Below are 18,109 nucleotides of genomic sequence, written 5' to 3'. Positions count from 1 at the left end.
CGATGAGGAGGAATTAGTGCACCCGAACGGGCGTGACACAATGCTGCACTTTGATTGGATGATTTGTTTAGACGCTTAACATCTGACGATAACGAAGCTAAAACAGCGTATTTATCTTCATGACGGGAAACAAAACGGCTACTGTTAATGCAGCTGTCATAGTACTTCACGATAACCTGCACAAGAGTGGAATTACCAGTCGCAAGTATCTCGAAAAGACTAATTTATCTGTAGCAATATTCACATGCTCGTGAGGATTTGTCTGACTGCCTTTATTATTCCGGGAAAACAGGGAACTATCTGAGCCGAAATTAATCTTCAGCCCGTCTTCCTTTCGGTTCACTGACATGGCGAGGAATCTTGTCTCGAAGTTGTTCGGTCCTCCTGCGTTTTCACAACTTGTAAGTTGTCAAATGCATTTCTCATTGTGGGGGTTGTACTCTACCTTGTGGTTCTGTGTCTGGGAGGTTCATGTGATTATTTTATTTTTTATTTTTTTGTCCCCCTGCCCTCCGTGCAGGCGTCTCTCCGGCCGGGCCACTTTTTTCGAGGAAAGGCGGCTGTAGCGGCGATGACAGGCACCAGAAAGTCCTCCAGCGAGCCTCCTCCGGAGAAAATCGGTCGCTATCCTGTTCCCTACAAGAAGGACTTGCCCTACGATATAGTGGAGCTTATGGAGGAAGTGCAGTCAAAGGTACAAAAACAAACAAAATACGGGACGTTGACTCCTCTTTACGCAACGAAATGATAATCTGCCAAACCTTCTCTTACAGGGAGGCTTTTTGCCCAATGTCTTCAAAGTCCTCTCTCATAGACCTGCAGAGTTCAGAGCCTTCTTTGCATACTACAATGAACTCATGAACAAGGAGACAGGTGTGTTTTTGTTTAGTCCCTACTGTAATTCAAGGCTCAAAAAAACAGTCTCGAGATTTGGAAGCAACCTTAAAACTGCTCTTGGGCACCCAACAGGTAAAAAGTCTGTAATTCTTGTATCTTTCAGGGACCCTCTGCCCCTCTTGAGTTCAGTTGATAATTCACACTTGCAGTGCTGAGCAAAAGTCTTGAAGCCGCTCCTCAATTCTTTATATTGAACTTCCAAGGACCCAAACAATTGATGGATAATTCAGTGGTCTTGAAAGTTCTCCGCGTTGTATTTATGGGAAAAGATGCCAAAGAGAGCACTATTTCACAGGCACCAGCAAAGAGAAAGAGCTTTTAGCTGAAAACTTTGACATATTTTGGCATGCTGTACGGTGAGTGAAAAAAGATTGAGGAAACAGGACAAGTGAAGGGCAAAAAAGAAGAAGTTTCGGGCCAAAAAACTCCATACATCACTTGAACAGTATCTGAACATGATATCCTCGAGAAATGAAAAAAAAAAACTAAAGCCACTGAAGCCTCATTAGAAACCGTGTCCATGGGAAAGTGGCTGTCAAGAAGGACTTCTTAAGGAAGGGCCTAATAACACAATAACTGGACTGAAAGTCAGTGGCAACAGGTCTTGTGGAGGGATGAATCCTCCCCATACCAGTGCCCGGACCTCAACATTATTGGAGCAGTTTGGGATCATCTTGACAGAGAACGGAACAAAAGGGCAGCCAACATCCTAAGAAGAGTTTTGGAATTTCCCTTCGAGAAGCCTGGAGAACTATTCCTGAAGTCTACGTAAAGAAATGAAAACAAAGCTTGTCTAAGAGGCTCCAGGCTGTGTTGGAAGATGAAGGTGGTCATACCAAATACTGACTTTCAGTCTTGTCAAAATTGTACAAATTCTGTCTTTCTGGCAATATGTAAACACAGGAATGGTGATTCAAGACCTTTGCACAGTAATTCACTCATTTGGCATCCTTGCGTTGCCGGCAGCTCTTTCCAGTGACTGCACTCAGTGGAGTTTGGAGATCCCTTGTTGGAGGGCAAGTGTGTTTTTTCTTTTCTTTAAGAGGTAGCAGGTATGATGTTGACGGTGTTTCAGGCGATGATCACACAGTGGCAGCTGCTCATGATAAATCTGTGTGTAACAGCAGTCAGTTTTGTTACCTTGTACCTGAATGCTTTGTGAATGTGTGTATTTTACATTCTTTAAACCTATCTCGCATTGAATTGGCATATATTGACGTTCAGGCAGGTTAACCAAGGCAGACCGTGAGCTGATAGTGGTGGCAACCAGTATTCACAACAGGTGTCTTTACTGCGTGGTGTCTCACAGTGCACTGCACCGCATCTACTCAAAGAATCCCACTCTTTCTGATCAGGTATGACCTTCAAGTAATCTCCTCTGCTTGTCTCTGCTCTACATGTTATTATCATGTAGTCATAATGCAAGTATATTTAAGGTATTCGTGTAATTTCTGACATAAATTCTTTGAAGTATTGGGGGGAAAAACATGCTAAATGTGAAGTGAAGGGAATTTCTAAAACCTTCCTGCGAAGCAAAGCACATTTCTCCATCTTCTCCGATTGTCTGTGTTTACCCTTTTATTTTTTCTGTGTCTCATTGGATAGGTACAGTGCAATCAGAGCCACACCTGTCTTTTTGGCTCTGTCTAATGAGCCTTCTCCCTACTTTCAGGTCACTGTTAACTATGAGAATGCGGAGCTCGCGCCCCGGGAGCGAGCCATGCTGGACTTTGCGATGGCTGTGTGCCGCTGCGACACCATCACAGAGCAGCATTTTCAGCCTCTGGAGAAAGTTGGCTTTGACCGCGAGGACGCCTGGGACATTGCGGCCATCGCTGCTTTCTTTGCAATGTCCAACCGACTCGCCCACCTCACCGACATGAGGCCAAACCTGGAGTTTTTCAATATGGGCCGCGTGCTTCGGGATAAAAGCAAGGACAAGGCAGGAGATGGCAAGTGAAAAGCAGGACAAAAGTGTTACACACGCATTGTCTGATGGTAAAAGTCAAGCATGGCACAATCTGTCTGCACCGCAGCCAAAATCTTCCAGTTGTGTGTTGTTGTTCTTTTCTCCCTCTGTTTTCTGATGTGTGATGAACTGATACGCAGCGTCGGATCCGCAGGTGTGCAGCCAAAAAGCAGAAGTCCTGAGATCAGAATCAAGGTTCTCCAGCAGCTCGACAGAGCTGGCGTTGGCTTGTAGAACTTAAACAGACTAACATGGAAATAAACTAAAACATATGTTATTGACAGTTAATTTAACGCTTAATATAAATTAATATTAGTCAGAAGGTTTTTTTTGCTTTGTTTTTTAAACATTACAGCCTTGGTGTTTGAGCGTAGCCCTAAAAACTGCCTTGATAATCCTCCCGTGTACAAATGTAAAGTCCATGTGAATGACTATCGTTTAACAGATACTTTGATGCACTTTGATGAGCACGTAAGAATGAGGTGGTGATGTGAGCCGTTTCTCTTTGTGTGTGTGTTTTGTAGGGACATTTTTTTATATATAGTTGGGATTTAGAGTGGGATTTATTGGTTTGCATTTAAGGAATTTCCCACTATGTTTAACAGAAGTTGCTCTGTCCATTTAGTTTATCATCCCGTTTTGAGATTTTGTGGTTTATTTGATGGCTTGATGCGTTTGAAGAGATCCAGTACATCAGACTGACTGACAAAAAATCCTGAGTTCTCTTTTTTTTTTTTTTTTAATTGAGAATCTTTGTGTATTCGAAATATATAATATATATAATATAAATATATATATATATATATATATATATATATATATATATATATATATAAAAAATCCCTCTCTGCATTTTAAGCTAGCCCTTCAGTTTATTGTTCACCATTTGAAAGTGCACTATGTTTTCATACATGTTTTGTTTTTGAATGTTTCTGAGCTGGTCAACGAGAGCATGAAAACCTTTTGTGTTTTTCAGCTTTGTAAGATTGAGCTCTAAAGTTTAAATGAACAGCCTTCCCGAGCCTTTGATAAATGCTGCTTCTCAATAAATAAAGGAAAAAACTCAAAGATCTTGATACCAAGTGAAATTAATCACATATATTTTCAGAATTTTACTGACAAAAAGTCAATATTCACTTCTTTTGGGATTAAGTGGTCTAATTCCACTATAGAAAACAAATGTGACCTTCCTGGTGAAGTACTTTGTGTGTCCACCAGGTAGCACTATTTCCCCGTACAGGATAGTTGAAGACAAGATGATGATCTATCCAATAAGCTGCACAGGAGGGAGACAGCAGCCAGCATGACCACACACAAAGAACTAAAAACAAAAACAACTCCTTAAGACACACATCTGCAGTATTCACTTGCAAAAGAGGGTCGTTCATAGCGTTCAAATCTTTTTGCCAATTTCTTCACTTTTAATGTGATCAATAACTGTCCCTGATCTCAGGTCTGTGCTAACTGAAACATCTAAAACCCATCTAAAGCCATGAGTCCAACATACTGTGGTGAATGCTAGCTTCTGCACTCAAAAACTTGAATCTTTAAAAACTGTGTAATGTGAACAGATCTCCAGTGAATAGCTCGTCAGTGTGTAGAATCCCATATTGTGGCTCAGTATCAGATGATCTGAAAGTCACTCAGACTGGATATTTACCGCTAAGGGATTCTTTATGTACACGCCTGCGCACATGGAGTATGAGACGTTATTAAAACATCAGCCCACTGATGATAGTAAAGGTCATTTCGCAGACACATTTCTCGCTTGGCCTGTCTTGTATTCACTGCCTTGATAAAGTGTCATATGAATCGGCTCATGTACTATTACAGGTCCTTGTTAAGCACCAACCCTCGTGACCTCCATGTCTCATATCACTTGTGAAAGGAGAAAACAGCCTCCAGACAAGGCTAATTTATAGTCTGCAGGTGTCCTGCATCACTCAGAAGAGAATACAAAAGAACAGAAAATCTGATCGTGTCGATTATTCATCTGATATTGAGGTCAAAAGCCTCCAGATGGAGGCTTTTTTATCCTTTTTCTTCCACTAGTCTGTACATTGATTCATAAGGTTTCGCAAACCCCTGGCAAAAATGATGGAATCACCAAAAACAATTTCACCTGATAACTTTCTGGCTTTTTTTGTTTTTCAGATGAAATCAAGGAAAAACAATACGAACTCATTAACAGATTTAGATCATTTAGGCTTGTTTTAGACATGTAAATTACGAGGTGATTCCATATTTTCTTCCCTATACTTCATGAGAAAATGAACAGCAAAAGCAACAGTTATTAAAAACATTTTTAGATGTGTTTCGCAAAGCCAGAATACGCAGCTGTAGAATATCTGTGTGTGTGTGTTTGTGTCATTTCGGTGTTTTGTTTATGTTACTACAAAATAAAATGACCAAATGATCCTCCATGTGTGGGGGTTCCAGTCAACGCTGTTTATCCTCCTGGGGGATGTAAAAACAAGTTGTGACACACACAATAAACCCGTCTTCTGACAGTAAAGAATTGGCAAGAATAGATCACACCCATACTGGCCTCCCTGCTCTGGCTTCTACTCCATTCCAGTTTTGTATGACTCGTTTTTTTAAGACCTTATCTGTCTGAACTCTTACAGTTTCACACTGCAGCCACAGCGCTGCGGTGTGCAAGCTAATTGCTTTTGGTTGGTTAATTCCTATATCCAAGATCAGAAACAGGGGACATCAATGGCAGCCCGTAATCTGTGGAAAAAGTCCCCTTGTGCACAAAGGAGCTGAAAACCTGTTTCTTCTCACTGGCTTTAAGTCCCGACTGAGCAGGACTTCATTACTGATTTAGTGATTTTTGATTATGGTTGTGTGCTTATGGAGCACTTTGGTCAACTGAGGTTATTTTTAAATGTGATATAGAAATACATTTACAAGTACTAGCCTATGGCTGTATGGTGTATGTTTATGTAATAAATAAACCTGCTTCAAACAGCCACACAAATGCAAACAAATAATAGAAGATTGTGTAAAAAAATCTAAATCTTTTATCTCATATACTAAGCTAACTAAAGAGAGAATCTTTTTTATCGTAGGTGATGCATATGAATTGCTTTACGATACGATTTGGAAATGCATGATGATAAAGACACATTCAAGAGTCAAGATGAGAATTATTTGAATTTTCTAATGTGACAAATGCTCATATGAACTCTGAACAAAACCTTCTGCTCTGATACACGAAGTTGTTCAATTTCCCAAGCAGGGCTGTCAATTCTGGTCTGAGGTGCTTTGCTTTGATTGTAGTTTGCATTAGAAGCATCCCCAGGAATATTTTCCATGGGGAATCTTTAAAATCACTTATCATTTTAGAGTTATGTTCTCTTATTATTACTTATTATAAGTCAATGTTAACTCTGCAACAGGCTGAGTAAATGCTGTTTCCTCGAGCGCAGCCTCCAGACATCATTAGAGTCCAGCCCTGTAGCCTGAGGAAGGATGAGAGGGGCCCTTTTGGAAGAAGTCGCTTCTCATCTTTTATGCCTCTTCTGAGTGTTCAAGACATGTCCACCTTAATATAACAAACTTTTTAACGTTGCCTTATGAGCTTCCCATGTTTACACATTCAGAGGTTCGAGGAGGAAGCTCAAGAATTCCAAGTGGGACAAATTAATTGATATAAATAGTTATAAGATATTTTGCCCAAAATTCCATATTGGGTTTTTACTCTGGTGGTCTCATCCCACTCCAGTGCACTGTTTGCTCATAATTTCCAATTCCAAGCCAGTCACTTGACTGTGAAGGCACAAGACTACTGAAGCAGAGCGCACAGATATCGGGTCGACAGCACCACCAACATTCACAGCTTAAATCCGGGTTTACTAAAGCAGAATGCATTCGAATAGTTACCAGAGATAGAACCAACAAGTCTTTCAAATGAAATGGTTATATAGGGCATATGTTCATTCTCTTCATAAATGGCATCCTGGAAAGCACTGCCCTTACAAGCGGTAGAGGAGAAATACGGTCGATATGAGTCTATAAGTCCACATCAGAGCAGACGACATTCTCAAGTCAAGAAGCCACACAAGTCCTCATAAAGAGGAACGAGAGAGGGGCGTAGCTGGAGCAGCTAAGTGCAGAGTTTTCAACCAAGTGTGACTTTGTATGACGTTACATCGAGGGGGCAAATTCTTTGGATGTAATTATTGGCCTCATCTGCCTGCATGAACAAATGCCACATGGGCACGTCTTAGGGAGGACAGTCTTATTACTAAATTATTTTCTTTTCTTTGCTATACAAAACACTAATATTCCTGCAATATTGGATTAATGCCCGATAAACCCTGAGCCCAGAGTGACCATATCAGCTCGGCGTTGTTCTTTGACTGTGATGCTCTATTCCCACTCACAGGACGCAGACTGTGAACCATTGAAGAGAATATGGACTGGCAGAAGGGGCAAGCACATATGGGACATTAGCAAATGGATGCACGCAAGGGCTGGACCATTACAGTCCTTGTTAAGCAAATGTCAGTTGCTGTTAAAACAATGTGCAAGCACGCTTATGTGCAAGTCTCCATGTGCGCATTAAACTCTCTAACAAAGTGTGTGCCTGTGTTTCTGTTCATGCTTGGGTGTGTTCTCATGTTTGTTTTAATATGAGCCGTTCTGCTGAGGTCATGTACCATGTGATATCGTCTACATGTTACTTTGGTTTGATGGAATTTCACCTGTAATGGCTACTTTTCACTTATCTGGGGCTCCAATCCACAAAAGTCTTCAGCGGACAGCATGCACTCCCATCACACCGCTGCCACATAGAGAAGACGGCTTTAAAAAATAGATGCAAAAAATCAGAGTCCAAGAGGATTTCAAGCATTTGCACTATCCGAAGTTGTTGACATAGATGAGCACTTGAAAACATACCTCATGCATTAAGTACAGTTTTGTTGCCGAGCAGAAATTTACCAGGGGACCAGAGCACAAGTTGAGGCAATGACACCACGTGTGTACAGCTGGGGTACTTTTACCTTGAGAGATTTACAGTCAAATAATTTTAAGCAATGCTGCACAGCAGAAACTGTAGACTCAAATGACACATGGAAGAGGTTCAAAACACGATATCCAGGATGCAAAGAAAGTCTGTGTCTGTGCATTTTCACATGCTGCGGAGCCATGCAATGAGAGAAACCTCTGAAACACAAGGGCTGGTTTTATTCAGCTTTAACTTGGAGTAAACAACAGATTTGGAGTATCCTGTAAAATCTTGTAGTTGTTGAAAGGACCTATTCAAAGAAAGGAAGTATGATGCAAGCAGGTGGAGGTAACAAAGAAATGTCAGCTTGCGCATCTAAAATCTGATGGTGTGTCTGGTAGCCCTGTCATAGCAGCTGGCACCGAATGTATCCTGATGATGAAAGTCACTGACATACAGATAAAGGTGCAGCAGCAGCCAAAGGGAACTCTAAATAGCAGCCATAAAGCACTGGTACCACAATGACTACACTGAAGCTATTATTATTAAATAACATCAAGCTTTGTCACGACCTCGCAGGCAACCAGCTGAGGTGTTTCAGATTAGACCATTCCAGACTCATAATCCAAATGTACATTTACTCAGATTACTTCATGTCTGCTGATAATGGGTCATGCATCACCTAATGTTTATCGCAGGAAAAGACAAATTCATGCTGTTTGGGTTTACTTTTTGATTGCTTTCTCATCTGTACCTGTGCAGTTTCATGTTTTTTTGTTGGCGAAATTACATCTGTGGTGACAAAGAAAATGGCTCGAGCCTTTTCTCTTAGCTGATGGGGACTCTGGAAAAACAGCTCTAATATCAAGCTGAAGATTGTTTAATCACCATTTTGTTTGTGGTTTTGGTACCATTCCCACTCGCACACAGTTTAGGATTTAGATTTTGGTTACAGCTGGCCTGTAATCATTTCAGAGGTCTATCTTCTCTGGGGTTGTCCTTGAAACTTGGCAAGATCATCACTTGGCAGACTGATGTCTGCACTTGTAAAGGCTGAGCTCATTTGTTTGAGTGTGCCATGAATAATAATTTATTTAATGGCTGCCTTATCTTTTCAGGGGGATTTAAATGTCTCACATGTGGAAGTTCTTGATTTTGGTTCCAGTCTGCAACAGAGCCCTGAAAGGAGTTATCTGTCCTCTGTCAGGACAACCACAAGGCAAACTAAAGTAAATGAGACTGATGAATGACAGGAATCCCTGATCAACCAAAGTCAGCTCTTCTCTCTTATTTGGCAACGCATCACATTAGCATTCAAGCTGTGCCCCCCCCCCCCCCCCCCCATCCTCAGAAATTAATCAAAGCTTATTAAAGTAATGAAAGTGTCATGAAAGAAATAATTAGATCCTATCTTAACGCTTAAAGTGCAAAGCTAATGTTTTTTTTATTAGATTTTCACCTGAAAATAAACCCCAAATTCAGCTATAATGTCTTCTCAACTATGGGCTCAACTGAAAGCATGGGCCTGGGATAACAAGCACTTTTGAAAATCCTTAAATGCAATAAGTGTCCTTGTCATCGTTACAAGGGAGGAGTTAGAATTTAAAAACACCAGCGAAGCTAGGCAATTTTACATCTTTTTATCATAGAGACCATCTTAGAGAACAGTAAGCCGATGTACACCACAGCCACGTTGATCTGTGGCTGTGCTAAAACACTGATTGACCAAGAAAATGCTGACAGACATCAACAAAGCTGCACCACAGCAATGATCACACAAAAAAAGGAGCAACAACAAAAGTGAATAAGAACAGAGGGGAACTGAATATATCCGACTCATTAACTGTAACTGAGCGTGAGATGTTCTGGACCTCAGGACCAGAACACCCAGCGAGGCTGTTTCTTCACTCCTCCTCCAAGGGATTGTGGGAGTGGTGGACTGAGTTGGAATAAAAAAAACAAAGAGAAAGCGAGAGAGGTGGTAATGGCCTCAGGCGATGTGCGGCAACTATGCTTTAAAGCTGATGTGTGGAGGAAGCAATAACATTTGGCAGTCGAACCCCCCCCCACCCACCCACCATAAACACTTACAAATTCAACAACCAATAATCTATCTGCCGCAGACAAAACACCCACACAGTGAGAGCTTGTTTTGTTTTTCTTTGAAATAATAATGCTGGGCCAGCAGTTCAGCCGGCAGAGGTCATCGTCAGATTAGATGGTAATAAGGTTGAGCTTCATTCTATAACGTTTTCATGGACTTCATCACTTTCCTGCCCTTTTCTCCCTTTTCCCTTTAACTTTATTGACCTATTTATGATTTGGATCCAACAAATAATTTACCTACATGATATATATTCCTACATATTTGTGGTGTGGTATTAGCCCTCACAAGTTATATTCCAATCTGTATCATGCAGAAAAAAATCTGTTTTGGCTCATAAGTTCTGGACTCCCTGTTGATTCCCTGAGATCATTTTCACCTCGAGCTACGCAGTCTGACACCCTGAACATACAATCTGTTCTCAGTGAGGCCCCCACTGTGCAAAGTATGTGTGAATGCAACATTTATGTTGAAGATGCTCAAACATGTTTGTGTTTTTGTTTTAGTGGGTGTACACTAGTCGTGGCCGTAATTTTGTACATGTACGATTCTGACAAACCCAGATTCTACACTTTCTCACAACCATGTTACCATATAAATTCAGCACCATCAGCTCCAGTGTTCAGTGTATGGATGCTTGGTTTGTTGTTCAACAGACACACACGCATGCACATTTGCGTCTTTGGGATGGAGGCTCTTACTGCATTTTGGCTGATAGACGAGCAGCCTGTCTTGACTGCATATGGCATGTTAAAGGTCAATCCCATACTCTCTATATCTGCAGCACAGGCCTTCCTCTGTTTAGTTTAGCTTGCCTTGTGTTTTTTTTGTGTGGTTCCGGTATTAGATGGTTAAAATATGAGGACAAGTTTTCCATATGGAAAGGGTAGCCCATCACAGAGGGTAAAATTCTGAGACAGAGACTGCGGCGTATGCAATCTCATTGTGTTGAGAAATCACGGAGCAACAGCTACTAAAAGGACTGAAGAGTATAACCAACAACTTGCTTCAATTTGTCAAGGACTCATGGTGTTGTCATTTTCTGGTTTAAACCTGGCACAAACAACACAGCTGTGACGTGGAACATTGTCCCAGCAATCACCAGGTCTAAATTTTAATCTAACATCTGGTGTGTTTTGGAGCAACAAGTAAGGAACCATTTATCCTGCCATCATCTCTAAAGAAGCTGGAACAAGTCCTGTGTGAGGAATGGATTAAAATCCCCCGATCTGCTTTCCAAAACCTTTATGACTCTATTCCTTGAAGTATCAAAGCAGTTATTGCTGCCAAATCAAGACCAAATCAATATGGAAAAATGAAAATTGCTATTTAACATGGTGTTTCCATTCTCTTATCCGACCTCTGCACCCTTTTTTGTGGTGCAGTGACTTGTTCCTAACCGTCAGCATCACGTCTTCTCTCTTTCATGTTAAGGTGACCATTTAAATCACACTCAGTCTTGTACAGCAAACTCTTATATTTAGCAAGTCATCCACTTATTCATCCATTTACTTTTTGGGGTTTCTGTTTTTTGTCAGCTTACTTTTTTTTCTCCTCTTTGTCCTTTTAGGCTAATCCTGAAGTTATTCAGATCGTACATACATTTAGATGTTTGACTCCTCAACAAAAGGTAAAATGATCTACCGTCACAAATTGAAGATACTTTAGAGCATGTGCAGTATCTGAAGTGGGGATTGAACAAAAAGGCAGTTTATCATGGGCCATAAAAATCACATAATGGTTAACACAATCTCCTGTGAATTCAAGCGGGCGTCACAGTGTGATACTGTTAGGATATTGACACATAACTATTGGAACTGCTTATGTGCGCAGTAGCAAATGATTCATTCAGACCTCAGCTGCAATAACGTCTAACTACTGCCTGATGATGAGTTTCATGTCTCATATTTTCATGGTTAGATTTGGAAAATCTACTGACTCTCTTTCTTAGAAAACCTGTTCAAAGTGCTGCTTTAGAACTGCCGTGCTTTCATCTGCCTCTGTCGTGGACTGTTTCACTCGTTCGTATTCCCATGCCTTTTTAATAAATTATTAGAACACTGACACACTGCACGAGGCAGCTACAATGAAATTCCTCTGGTTTATGGGTAACAGACACTGAAGACTCTGAAAAGTCAGTTACCTTCTCGTGCCACAGTAAAGCTGATATTTCTGAGAGGTCAATGGTAAATGGTAAATTGTTTTAGTTGGAGCTTAAGCTGCCCTGAATGTTACGAGTTGAAACAGTTTGGGTACGTCTTCAAACAAATTTAAACAAAAACTTGAAAACAGACGTGTTCTCTTTAAAAATTATTGTACTTGGCAGACATTTGGATAGGTCTATTCTGCATATTGTTTCTGTGCAATATAAAATTGTATTATATCCCAGCAGATATGGTGCAATACAGCGTGAAAAAGTTTAACTGCAGGACAAATAACACAATGGTTGTCATGTCATGATACCTTTGAGAGTTTGTAGTATCTACCATATGTAAAGTTGAGGGAGAGGTTTACGTTGCTCAGAGCGTAGCTGATGCCATTTTAAAGAGTCTTCTCTCCCTTAAGTAGCAGAGGTTTTTAAGTTTCCTCCAGTCTGGGTTATTCGTTGCAATTAAATTCAACATCTTCAGGAAATTAATGCAGCAACTACTCTGCCTGCAATTCGGGCCATGGGTCCGATTGGAGCTAATCTGCAAAACTTCAGACAATTGGAGGTTGGAAGGATATCTTTGTTGGCCTCACAAAACAAAATCAGAGCATGTTTCCTAAATCACAGAAGGAAAACATGCCCCACTTTCTTGGTCATGTTTTCGTTCCTTCTGTGTTTCATTTTATGTATACTTTTTGCCTCAGATTTCAGTAAAATAACTTTTTTTTTTTTTAATCCGTTTTGGTTGCCTATCTAAGACCCCCCCCCCCCCCCCCCCCACCACCTCTATCTACAATTTGGAAAAAACTAGATTTTTACTTGAAGAAAGGTTTATCCCTTTTTGGCTTCTTAATGGGAAAACCTTGTATTTACTAAATTAGCTTTTAATTATTCACCCCATTCAAATTTCGAAATGGGTCGACAAAATTAACTCTTAAAAACTGTTTTCAGGTTCACTTTTTGCCTTTCTGTAGAATCTGTGCAATAACAACATCCAGGCCCATCAAATTTGTGGCATAATGATAAAATCTAATTCATAATAGCCAATTGTGAAAAAAAAAACAACCTTGTAGCGCCTCACTAATTTTCAGTGTGGACACGATTATGGACATTGTTCAGGTGCTGATCTCTAGATTTGCCACGTTTTATTATCATCACAGCCATATTTCTAATTCCAGTTTCCCTTCAGCAGTTTGCAGCAGATCAGTATATCGTTGAACCTGTAACATGTATATTTGGATTAAAAAGCAGGTTTTTAGCAATTATTTGAGTTTGGGATAACTCTATTTTATTCACCACACTGCTTTGTTTGTGTTTGTGCGTGTTTCTGTGTTGTTTGCCTTGAACGAGACAGAAATAAGCATTCGCCTCCCCACACACGATATCCTCACAGATATGTGCAGGGTCTGTTGTACAGAGAATAAATAGTCTTTTATTGAAAGAGTCAAAAACTCACAGAGTGACAGAGATTAAGAGAACAATGGCTGCAGCTACAACAAAAACTCAGAGGTTGAGGTGGATGTAAACACATTTACAACCTTCCTGATACCAGCTGCCTCTACAAAACAGATGAATATTATTGACAGTAGGGCATTTTATGAATCCACACTATGGAATCCTAAAAGCTTTTATTTTTTATTTGCATGTGTCTAGGTTCTAAATCTTTGCAAAAAAAAATGAAAAAAATACAGGAAACTGAGGTTTGTGTCTCATCTTTACGTTTTCCAAGTCATATTTAGATCAAGTTTGTTTATCAGAAAAAAATCTGTTCAATTTGCTGTTGACTTATTTTTGTATCATTACAGACTCTAAAGAATCTAAAGAAAAAAAAGATCCCTGTTGATTCTTTCACAACGTTAAATACACGACAATGGGCTTAATGAGCTTGATATCTCGTTTTTTGAAAAGTTGCTGGCTGTGTGAGTTCCCATGAATCTGCTCATAAAAATGTACGTGTCAAAGAAAGTTATAATCTTTATCATAAAACCAATATATGATTTGTGTTGTGGAAATAATATAGTTAATTGGTCTTTTGAAGTGAGACTTAGTTGGAAATATTCATAATCATAGCATTTTCACAGCAGGAGGGCATGTTTTTATTGAAAACTGCTGCCACTACTCAATATAATTTCACCTGTTACTTTTATTGCTTTCAGCTCTTGGCTTAAAGATGTACTGTACAGTTTAACATATGATATTTGACTGCCCATCAGAAAAATATCTGTGCAGCTTGTGTTACTGGTCAATACTCAAAAATGCCAGTCTACACAGTGCTTTTCAAACAGGAAATTAAATTATCATGAAACACAGTCCAACCAAAACAATTCTCATCACATTACAGATTCCACATTTTGAAATGAACAGGCAAAAGAAAGTTAGACGTGATCCAAAATAGAAACTGATATAGATAATAAACGAAATTTGCCACGCTTGTCTCAGAGCAATAATGTTTTGTCCAGCGCTCTGTGGATCCAAAAACCATCGAAACATCTCATTTTAGAAACCAGCCTGTTATCCTCCCATTAACCTTTTTATTCCCCTGCCTTATGTGAGGCAGTTTCTAACCACTATTAGGGAAAACCATGAGCTTTACTGAAAAAATGAATGGGGATGTTCTTTATAACCTGGTAAATGTTGTATTTGTCTGGCTCTGGTGACGTTCTCTGACATGTCCAAACCTTTTGTTTTCCTCTAAGGACACCCTCTGGTTTAGCAAAGACAGTAATAAAATGACAAAAGCTGGTGAAAAAAACCCACATATGCTACAATGCCTTACAAGTCTTGCTAATAATCAGTAACTAGCCTAATATGGATGGTTTAATATCAGAATCTTTTTCCACATTAGGAGATTGAAAGGGGAACATTTGGTGGTTCATCTCAGACTTTTTTTCTACATACATGATAGCAGCTAACAGGAGGAAACAACAAGGTGGACGGTGGTGCTGTATGTGTCTTTACACAGTAAATCAAAACGTTTCTCCAAATTAAGAGTGCAAATAAACACTATAAACTATGAAACGATTAGTAGCTGTATAACCTTCCCTGTGCTGAGAAATTATTTATACATCTATATATCACTGTCCTCGCTGAGTTCCTAACATGTTGTCTTTGCTATGCTCACAGTCTCTGTTGTTAGGTTTGTATGCCCAACCTCTTTTCAGCTTCAAAGAATAACTCATTTATTACAGACATCAAGATAAATTGAGAAAATTAATCACATTTTTTACATTAACTTGGAATGTGTACACATTATATGCAGTAACATGTCTTTGCATAACCCGAGAGCGCTCAAACAGGCGTGGAAACTCTTTTGCATTTAAATAAAAACAGAAAGCAGTGATTCGAATCTAAAATGTGCAGAGTAGTGGGTCTGAAGGACCAGGATTGGGAAACGCTGATTTAAACTAAACCAATAATGTCTCAGTTTAATGCATTCTTGGTATTCTCCCTTGGGTACAGAGAAATGTCTTTTTAATGATATTTACTACCAATGAAAGAATTTATGAAAAACATTACATTTTTTCGCAATTTTACTGTGTTAGTGTCAACATTTTATTTTCAATATGGGACTTGAATTATTTGATAATAATTTAACAGTGTTTTTACAATTTACATTTTACAAAGCATCTTGACTTTTTTTGTATACAGAGTTGTAATTACTTTATTATCTCATATGTTTCCTGAATTATTATTTTTTTGTTTCTTACTTTTAGCAGGACTCAGTACCAATATGTATTCCCATTTATTTGCACCAAGTTTCTGACAAAATTCATGTTTTGCTCATGAAAGACTATGAAACTTACCACCTATCAAATGGGTGCTCAGTTTGTTGTTTGTGGACTACGCACTACGCTCTTCACGGCCCCCTCCACTGTCTTAAGTGATCTCTTCTGTGTCCCTGATCGTTTGCTCTTTCTTCTATCTCTCCATCCCACTACAGCAAGTTATGTGAAGTCCTTGGACACAGCCTCAATGAAGTTGGGTGCTGACATGAGGATGGTGAATGTGCAAATGATGGAGAAGAGTGAGAAGGCCACCAGACACAGCCGGTCCACCACTGCGGCTGCAAACTTCCACTCGCTGCAGATGGCTTCAGCCTCGTCCTGGTCTCGGAATCTCTGGGCTATGTACGACACCTCCTCTAAGATGCGCTTGATCTCTGGGGGGGGTATGCTTACGCTGATTCCAGCTCCAGCTGCCATCCCCAGACCGCCAACACCAGGTGGCTCAGCCTCCTCGCTGAGGGATCCATGAGCACGTCCCCCGAGTGCAACTCCGGAGTCACTGGATGGTGGGCAGTGTGGAGTTTCTATAGGATGGTAGCTGCCAAAATAGTAATTCATGGAACCATTGGAAGTGCCGGTGGGGCAAGGTGGGCAGGACATCTGTGACAGAGGCACTGTGAGGCTCGGCATCGTGCCCATCTCTATTGAGCTGGTGCTGGAGTGTTGCTGGGAGCGGTGACGGTACTTGTAATGAGGCCTCTTGCGATCATCGCCAGGTTGCTTCATACGGAGAAACCAGGCACACCAATTCAAAAGAACCACCCGAACCTGAAAAGATAAAGGCTGTGTCAGAACACATGCATAAACTTCATATATTCATATGCATTTGTGCGGAATGTTATCATAATCATCTGAATAAGTGAGCTGAAGTCACTAACCCACTTGGGCATCTTGCCTCCATGAGGGTCATGATGGTGGAACTGCAGGACTATGACGGTCACCACCACAGACATCCCCACAATCATCATAGTGCTGGCAAAGTACTGAGCTGTTGATTACACGGAAACATCAACAACTTTAATTTTTTTTTTTAAAAGTTACATAAAAGGCTATGCACTTTAATATTTGTTGTATTCTTTTTTTTTCATTTGAGCATCCCTTTAGGCTTTCAATTAGCAGGATTGAATGAAATCCTAATAAATAGGCAATTGTTCATGAAAGGAAAGTAAATCTGCTCAGTGTGCAATACAATGCCAAAGGGAAAAGATGCATTTTTGAACTCAACCAGAGTGAGGAAAAGTAGAACAAAACTGTATACAGAATATTGAAAATATGAATACACAAACAAAAGCAACAGCTGAATAGGAGAGAATTGATAAAGCTTTTCTTAGTGAGGGCAGTTAATGGACGAATCAAGAGGGTATTAACATGACTGCACACTGTACATCACGTCACATTAAAATATATGGTACTTAAATCCAGTAAAGCTGATATTGATATATACATCAGTGTTTTTGACAGGTTTAGTTATGGATATGCAGTAGTCTACACCCATACAAAAGGTACTGGAAATGATGTAGACACCCTCAAAATACATCAATAAAAACCCAGCCAGAGTCTGAAGTGTTTTTTATTTTTTAAAGACACATGTAGCCTCTGTGAAACCATCAATTAGTTTGTGAACTACCCAACTCTGGGCTTTCAGCATTTAGCCATCACCAGTGTGTGCTTGTGCAACCAGAAGGGAATTGAAAGGGGTGGATCTAAGCCAGAACCCAAGGACACTATGGAGGTCCAATGGTTAGCAGCCAATATCTCAAAGCAGAGATGTCCATACTAATGCTTAACTTTGAGTTTTGATACAATTCAACTAATTAGTTACATAAAAAAATCAATCTGTGCAGTTCTCATAAAAGGACAAATTAGCTATAGAGGACAAACTATTTTTGTAAGAAACTTTAAACATTATTTCTGCTCCATTGAAGCGAGTGGCCATTCAAAGAGCTCCAGTCTGTGGCGCTTCTATGGTGGCTTAAAATCTTAGCCCCAGAGGCTGTCAAGGGATTTTTAGCATTCTAAAGAAGACAATATACAGTATAGTACGTCATTTACAGACATCAAGCAGTTTCCCACACTGAAAGCACTGAATATTTTTTTAAATGAGTGAAAGGACAAAAAAAAGAAAAACTACTAAAAACAAATTGCATATATACTGAAGTGATATTACTGTCACTTAGTGTTTTTTAAGGAACTTTTTGTGCTTATAATTGGTGAGTATTTTTGCAAGCGATAACAAGCGAGTGGTAAT

At 39.8% G+C, this 18,109-nt stretch overlaps 2 protein-coding genes across 2 annotated transcripts in view; one reads left to right on the top strand and one right to left on the bottom strand.

Moving 5' to 3' along the window:
* The first annotated feature begins 54 nt into the window (after nt 1-54).
* On the top strand, nt 55-3,527 carry LOC142397805 (uncharacterized). The gene is made up of 5 exons (XM_075481521.1): nt 55-401; nt 521-694; nt 774-873; nt 2,122-2,252; nt 2,570-3,527. Exons 1-5 carry the CDS (start codon nt 348-350, stop codon nt 2,855-2,857), a joined length of 747 nt encoding a protein of 248 aa, XP_075337636.1. The 5' UTR covers nt 55-347; the 3' UTR covers nt 2,858-3,527.
* Nucleotides 3,528-13,544: 10,017 nt separating this feature from the next.
* The window catches only part of LOC142397801 (neuronal acetylcholine receptor subunit alpha-7-like), a 36,449-nt gene continuing 31,884 nt past the window's right edge, over nt 13,545-18,109 (bottom strand). Inside the window, exons 8-9 of the mRNA XM_075481517.1 lie at nt 16,740-16,849; nt 13,545-16,629 (exon numbers count right to left, since the gene is read on the bottom strand). Of these exons, the coding sequence (XP_075337632.1) occupies nt 16,021-16,629; nt 16,740-16,849 (719 nt within the window). The 3' untranslated portion in view covers nt 13,545-16,020. The remainder of the gene's footprint in view (nt 16,630-16,739; nt 16,850-18,109) is intronic.

Source organism: Odontesthes bonariensis, chromosome 13, assembly GCF_027942865.1.
Source record: "Odontesthes bonariensis isolate fOdoBon6 chromosome 13, fOdoBon6.hap1, whole genome shotgun sequence".
Lineage (NCBI taxonomy): Eukaryota > Metazoa > Chordata > Actinopteri > Atheriniformes > Atherinopsidae > Odontesthes > Odontesthes bonariensis.
This window is presented reverse-complemented; position numbering and strand designations above follow the sequence as displayed.